Source organism: Glandiceps talaboti, chromosome 21 (assembly GCF_964340395.1).
Source record: "Glandiceps talaboti chromosome 21, keGlaTala1.1, whole genome shotgun sequence".
NCBI lineage: Eukaryota > Metazoa > Hemichordata > Enteropneusta > Spengelidae > Glandiceps > Glandiceps talaboti.
In genome coordinates, this window is record NC_135569.1 from 30,876 (window position 1) to 37,968 (window position 7,093).

Here is a 7,093-nt window from a genome sequence, read left to right on the forward strand (position 1 = left end):
GTTCTAAAAATTTGTATTTTAGTTATAGAATAAAGGTTCAAGGCAAGCTATATGTTACCGCGTTTGTGCACGGTGTTGTGTATGCATGTGACTTAAACGTGTCAAATGTAGACTTTGGTCATCATCGACGAAGAATTTGTCGATAGCGTTGCTATGAACGATCCATGGTATGAATGACCATTAGTCAAAGTGAGTCAGAGATTAAAGTTCAGCATCAAGATAACAAATGTACAGACAAAATATAAAAGTCATGGTTTTCTTTATAACGCCCATACTCACGAGAGTAGCCGGAGTTGATGGTTTGCCTTAAGTCTTTATAATATTAGCCACAATGTTGTCTACAATTACGTTATTTGTATTGCTAAGTGCTGTGGGGTCGCATGGACTGACAGACGAGCAAATGAACGACTTGGACGACTTCGTTAACGCTACCATGTTATGCAAAAACGTCCCAGGACTAACCCTAACCCTGGTGAAAGACGGTGAGATGGTCGTTGCAAAGGGGTATGGTGTGAGCGACATGGACAAGGGTACCCCAGTGACGGACGAAACATTATTTGCCCTAGCTTCGTTGTCAAAATCCTTCACTGCAACGTTGATGGCGATGTTGCTCAGTGACAGAGAAGACAACGATATTACATGGACTACACCATGCAAAGAGTACATACCTGACTTTACGGTGGCATCAGAAGATGAATATCGTAACGAACAAACTAACCTTCATGATCTCTTCGCACACAAACTATGTATGATGGACGATATTCTGTATTTGTTGTTTGGTGGATTTAATAATATCACTAGAAGTGAATATACGAGGTAATCTTTCATTATTTTTTTTTGGTCAGGAAACACACACACTTCACTTATTACACGTTCACACATGCATAAGCACGTATTTGGTCGTGCAGCCACACGCACACACTCATGCTCAAAACTCACGCAACTATGCACACGTGTATGATCTGCTATTATTAGAACGTGCTCCCATTCCTGTGTTTGTTCTATTTTCAGTTCCTCACCTGATAAAAAAGAAATCGTGAAAATGTTTCATTACATTATTCACGTTAGTGGTCTCATGACGACTGCCGACAAAACAAATCACCATACTTCAAACTACACCCTTCAAATTTAATAGACTTTGCTACATACTTCACACAATTGTAATCGCACATGTTCTGAAAGCTTGGTGATGTAGCTTTCAGTTTTAATGACTCATTTGCATAGTTAATGATTTTCAGTAATTAGGCTATATCTTACAAATATACTCTTCCATTCACTCAAATTTGGTTTATACTTTAAACGTAACTAATCGCATATTTGCTGTTACATTCCAACAATCATTGTGTGAAGGGTCGAAATCTAAAAACTTTACCCTTACGGAAGGCATTCAGTTTAAATCTGGTCAGTTTTGTGACTAGTACTGTTATCATAAGGTCACAAATATTAACCAACTCTCTTAACTTAATCTAGGTACTTAATGTAGATGGCAGAACATTGAACAGAACAAAATAAAAGTCGTCTGGTTTGGATGGAATTATATATGTCTTTAAACGCCCACATTGAATAAAACATGTAATAGTCAAAAATCTTGAAGAAAATTGACACAAACGATGATAATATTTATATTGATAATTATGCTTTTTGTTTGTTCCCAGTCACCGTCAATACATGCCAGAGCTCTGTTCTTATCGAAGTCACTTTAGCTATCTCAACACAATGTATACCGTAGCTGGGGAAGTAGCGGAACTCCTCGGCAAAGACACGTACGAGAATCTCATACAAACGAGAATCTACGATGCCCTAGGTATGACGTCTTCCAAATTCATGCATCTTGATTGGGAGGATAAAAATTTCTCCGAGTCATATATTTGGATGCCAGATGGATACTGGTATCAGTATGATAAGAGCACTTACGTGTAAGTATGCTTCATGTGTTGTTGTTGTTGTTGTTGTTGTTTGTTTGTTTGTTTGCTTGTTTTTGTTTTTGTTGTTGTTGTTAATGTTGTTGTTGTTGTTGTTGTTGTTGTTGTTGTTGTTGTTGGTAGTGGTGGTGCTGGTGGTGGTGGTGCTGGTGGTACTGGTGCTGGTGGAAATGGTAGTGGTAGTTGTGTTTTCTTGTTAACGTATGTTATCCATATCAGGGTGTCTCTTTTTGTTTGTTTCTCATCGAAAAAAGCCATACTAATGATGTGTAAATCGGTTGTTTTAAAAATAAGTTTTAAAAAACCAAGTAAATGTGTATGTGGTGATGGAATTTTGCCATTCATAATCATGCATTTAATAGTCTAATTAATTGAAGAAACGCAAAATGTGATTAATAAAATGCGTAAGTTTAACAACGATACTTTCCAACTAAACATAGCAGACTGAGGTGTTGCAATGGTTATCAGTGACTTTATTTTTCTTTCAATTCCTGCCATAGGGGGTGGGCATTGTTATCATGTAGGTTAATCATCAAAATTGTAGGTCGGAAGAAACAGATACATATCATGGGACGTCACTGTTTTATAATTATGAACATTTTATACGTTTTTTCTTACAGGAGTAATTACGTTGGTGCACCTGCAGGTGCCTTGCTGTCAAATGCTAAAGACATGGCGAAATACATGAATTTCCTTCTTAGTGGTGGCAAGAATGAGTTTGGAGATGAACTTGTTGACGAATATAATCTTCACGAAACCATGCGACCACATAGTACGAAAAGAAATCCATCTATTCAGGCGTTACCAACGTACCCTGTTGACGAATCCTCATTTACATACGGATTGGGATGGGATAACAGTATGTACAGAGGTGTGTATGTATATATATATATATATGTGTGTGTGTGTGTGTGTGTGTGTGTGTGTGTGTGTGTGTGTGTGTGTGTATGTGTGTGTGTGTGTGTGTGTGTGTGTGTGTGTGTGTGTGTGTGTGTGTGTGTGTGTGTGTGTGTTGTCAACCATGGATTGTATGCTCCATAGGAAGTTTAGGAAAGGATGAATGAATGCCTGTGTTAGGAGTAATGGTTTTAAGGTGCTTTGACAATAGTGTGGCAAAGCACCATATAAAAAGTAACATGATTATTACCAAGTCCAAGATGGTTGCTTAAGTTTATATATTGTATCTGACCTAAGATCTAATTAGTATTCTTGTTTTATTCAAGCTTGTCGAATTCATCCTGCTGTTATTCAAGTTCGACGGGTATTTCTGTCCCTAATCAAATCAGTAATGTTTGACAGGTAGACACATCGATTGGTGCGGTAGTATAAAATCAGAAAGATATAATAATTGTTCTTTTGTTTATGGACTGGTGGTTTCTCCAGCCTAGAGGTCGGGGGTCGGTGGATTCTTCCATCGGTCCGACAAAAAGAAATTGACCCCTTCTCTGTAAAACCGAAAAAAGGCCTACCCCCCCCCCCTCCCCTCCCCGTCACCTATTTGTAAAGCATGATGACCCCCCTTCCCTTGATACCGTAACTCAGACTGGACTGCTCGACTATATAAGTCTGGCAATTATTTCATAAAACAGTACTACCGTGTAATTAGCGACTACACGGGGGTTGAAATATTCAAAATTAAGTTTAATATTAATAGCATCTAGACAGTAAAAGGTAGGAAGACTGCTTGAGTTGAGAGCATGTGCACCTCTCATAGGGTCCTAGGTGGTCTCCCCTAGAAACTCTAGGGGTTGTGTACTATTAAAGTCATTTTATAATGTTATTCAGACTTGGGCAAGAACTTCCAAGGTTTACAAGATAACACTAACATACATTAGCAAGTACACTAAATGTTGAAATATTTAAAAAGAAATGTTTAATAGAATCTTGACGGTAAAAGGTATTACGGTAGAGCTTGAGACGGGAGATGTGTCCACTTCTCATGGTTGGTCCCCTAGAAACTCTGGTGGTGTTTTTATGATTCTTAAAGCCAATCTTTAGGTTATCCAGGCCCTTCAGACAATAATTTCATCTAAGTTTTACAAGACAGTACCATATGAGAAAGTACTTATAGGGTTGAATTATATTTTTTTTAAAAGTTAAACAGCATCATTATAGTACAGGTCAGCCCATCTGATGAACACCAGGTTGTATCATTGGTTGGGGAGAGTTAACGTAACGTGGAGAGTTTTTTACTTCAAGAGTCTTTTAAGGAAGTTTTTATACTATCCTGGCACTCATTTCACAGCTTTAAAAGATAGTACCATCGAAAATTAGCAATTAATCGTTATACACGGGGTTAAAATGTTCTAGAAAAGTTAATTAGCTAAAGTTAATAGCTAAAAGTTAATTAGCTAAAGTTAATGTAAGTTTTAAATCAATTTTGCATGTCATATAAAATTGGTAGTGATCGCAACATTAGCATAGTGGCATTAGTAGTAAAGGCACTGGTATGTTAGAGAGCTGTAGATGCTCATATCATATACCTACTGTCACAGTTTATAATACAAACTGATGATATGTGATGATTTGTAGCGTCGGTAACATGTAGTGTCCGAAATAGAAAGTAAACAAATTAGTCTCCTCATACTGAATAGTAGAACAGATTAACTATTTTTATGAACTATCTATGAAGATTACCTTTCACATAACATGTTAAACTAATGTAGTAAGCAATACATGTATATATATATATATATATATATATATATATATATATATATATATATATATATATATATATATATATATATATATATATGTGTGTGTGTGTGTGTGTGTGTGTGTGTGTGTGTGTGTGTGTGTGTGTGTGTGTGTGTGTATGTATATATAGTGATGGTTCAACGTCACTTTAGGTGTAGTAATATTAAAGAACATAGGTGAGAAACGGGTGCAAGAACAACAGTTCAGACAAAGTCATGCCATTGTAGTAGAAATGGATTTTGTCCATTCATCACAATCCAAAACACAATGACCCTCCCCCCTCCAAAATCTTCAAAACAGGATGCCCCCCACCCCCACTGCAAATTCAAAAACAGGGCACCACCATCAATCCACCAACCCCCAATCCCCCTCCGATCGAAGAAACTGATCAGTCGCTTATATCTCACTCGAATTACAGGATATGTGAAGAACAATCATGCAGGATCATACCCCGGCTTTGGTTCTGTGATAGCCATTTATAGAGACGCCAAGGCTGGAGTTTTTGTTGCTTCAAATGGACCTTATGGGGGAGCTGAACATGACGCCATGAACAGAATTCAGACATATGCTGCAGATTTATTACTGGGAAAAGAGCCATGGTTGAATACCACTACAGCGTGTACGTTTCCCGACCCTTGGGAGTCTTCTAAGCTTGTCGACTCTTCAGACAACAAGCCTAAGAAAACCTTGCCTAAGGAATTAGAACACAGTGCATCACGCAACGACTTCAAGAACAATAAAGTTGTGCAGTCTACACGTCCCCTTGAAGATTTTGTTGGTCTCTATGGACACAAAGCGCTAGGAAATTGTTCCGTATATCTGCACAACGAAACAACCCTAAGAGCACATTACGGACAATATGGATATGGTGAACTCATACAGACCGACTTTGATGAAATGTTTTTTGATATCGAATTAGAAGGTCCAATGGCTTGGTATGTGGAGTACTATAAAAACGAAGCTCTGATTCTTGTCCAGTTTGCCTCATCGGATGGTGACGTGGTTGACGAGTTGGTATTTCCGTTTGTACCTGGTATGCCCGTACCCGTATTTAGGAGAGACGTATTATTGCATGATCCACCCAGTGAAGCCGATCCTACGCCAGATCCGGTTTGTGGTGCAGTTAGATATCCCTGTAATAGCTTTAGCACACTATTGATTTCTCTATTCTGTTTATTCTGTCTACTCCAAGGCCATTTCTGATCTTCTTTTGTTGCTGTTTAGAGACATCAGAATGCAATTTAAGTCTTCAATGGCTTTGTGACCTTCATTTTCCCTCTTACTATAGATACAGAATCGGTTGAATTTTGTTAGAATTTTGTTATTTGCAATATTTTTCAAATTAAATAAATGAGCCATGATGTTATCAGTGATGTGATTCTATTTTCTATTCTATTCTATTCTATTCTATTCTATTCTATTCTATTCTATATTCTTTTTCTCTTCCTAATGTAATTTCCGTTGTCGCTCCCTTTCTCCTTCTCTCCTTTTTAATCTTTCCTTTGTATTTTTGTTTGTTATTTGTTGGTTTGTTTGCTTATGTTTTGATGATGATATTACCTGTCATATTTCGGCTTAACACCATAACAGATTGTAAAATTCAAACAGTAGTTGTATAATAGCGTTTGCACACCTATTTTTCTGTTTATGATTAAAAATAATATTCAAAACGTCTGAATAATGGAATGGAAGCTCTTGATTTCGTGTTTTCACTATATCCATGCATACAAATAGATTATAGTTATATTGACTAGATATAAAGGCACTAGCAGACGGCCATTATTACCCATTGAGCTGTTATTCAAAAAAGATAAGACATGTAAAAGAATTGGAAAGCCGAGGCTAATAAACGGTGAGGGAAATCGTTGCTCCACGTCCACCAGAGCACAAGGGTAGTATGACATCAACTTGTACATGAATAAGGCTAGGCAATAAACGTTGAATAACACATCACATTGTCAGGCACATATTCTATCCACATTCCAAGAAACTCACTGGTAGAACTCCCATGGTATAGGAATCGTGCCCAATGGAAAAAAGAATACGACAAGTACCCCGCCCACTCTATGAAAATTTGGGTCACTAGTCCATACCGCGTGACACTGTCTCATCCAAGCACTAAAGGTTGTATCAAAATGGCTTGTTATAATGTTCATTGTAACCCTGTTTATCTATGGTATGAGTACGTAACGTGGATTATACTTCTATGGTCAAATGGCTAATACGCACAATGGGAAAAGTGCTCAGTTTTATCAGGTGTCCTAAATAGTAGTAGCATGATATGAATTTCACTTTACAGGATTGTAGTATGAAATATGAAATATTTTATTTCATTTGAAAAAGAAAGTTTGCTTGCTTGCATATTGATATAAATTCGCCTAGATTAATGGTTAAAAGGTGTAATGGTTAGCTATACTTCTCCTTTTATATAACGATTGAATTATGTTACAAATTGCAATCACACAGTTTCC

The 7,093-nt window shown here is 37.2% G+C and overlaps 1 protein-coding gene across 1 annotated transcript; it reads left to right on the forward strand.

The window, feature by feature from the left end:
* The first annotated feature begins 331 nt into the window (after window positions 1-331).
* On the forward strand, window positions 332-5,825 carry LOC144451676 (uncharacterized). Its single transcript, XM_078142572.1, has 4 exons — window positions 332-816; window positions 1,656-1,916; window positions 2,543-2,793; window positions 5,041-5,825. Exons 1-4 carry the CDS (start codon window positions 332-334, stop codon window positions 5,823-5,825), a joined length of 1,782 nt encoding a protein of 593 aa, XP_077998698.1.
* The last annotated feature ends 1,268 nt before the right edge of the window (window positions 5,826-7,093 follow it).

Coding starts and splice junctions, on each gene's coding strand:
- LOC144451676 (XM_078142572.1), top strand. CDS start 332: ATGTTGTCTACAATTACGTTATTTGTATTGCTAAGTGCTGTGGGGTCG. Junction 817..1,655: donor ACTAGAAGTGAATATACGAG/GTAATCTTTCAT, acceptor GTTTGTTCCCAG/TCACCGTCAATACATGCCAG. Junction 1,917..2,542: donor TATGATAAGAGCACTTACGT/GTAAGTATGCTT, acceptor TTTTTCTTACAG/GAGTAATTACGTTGGTGCAC.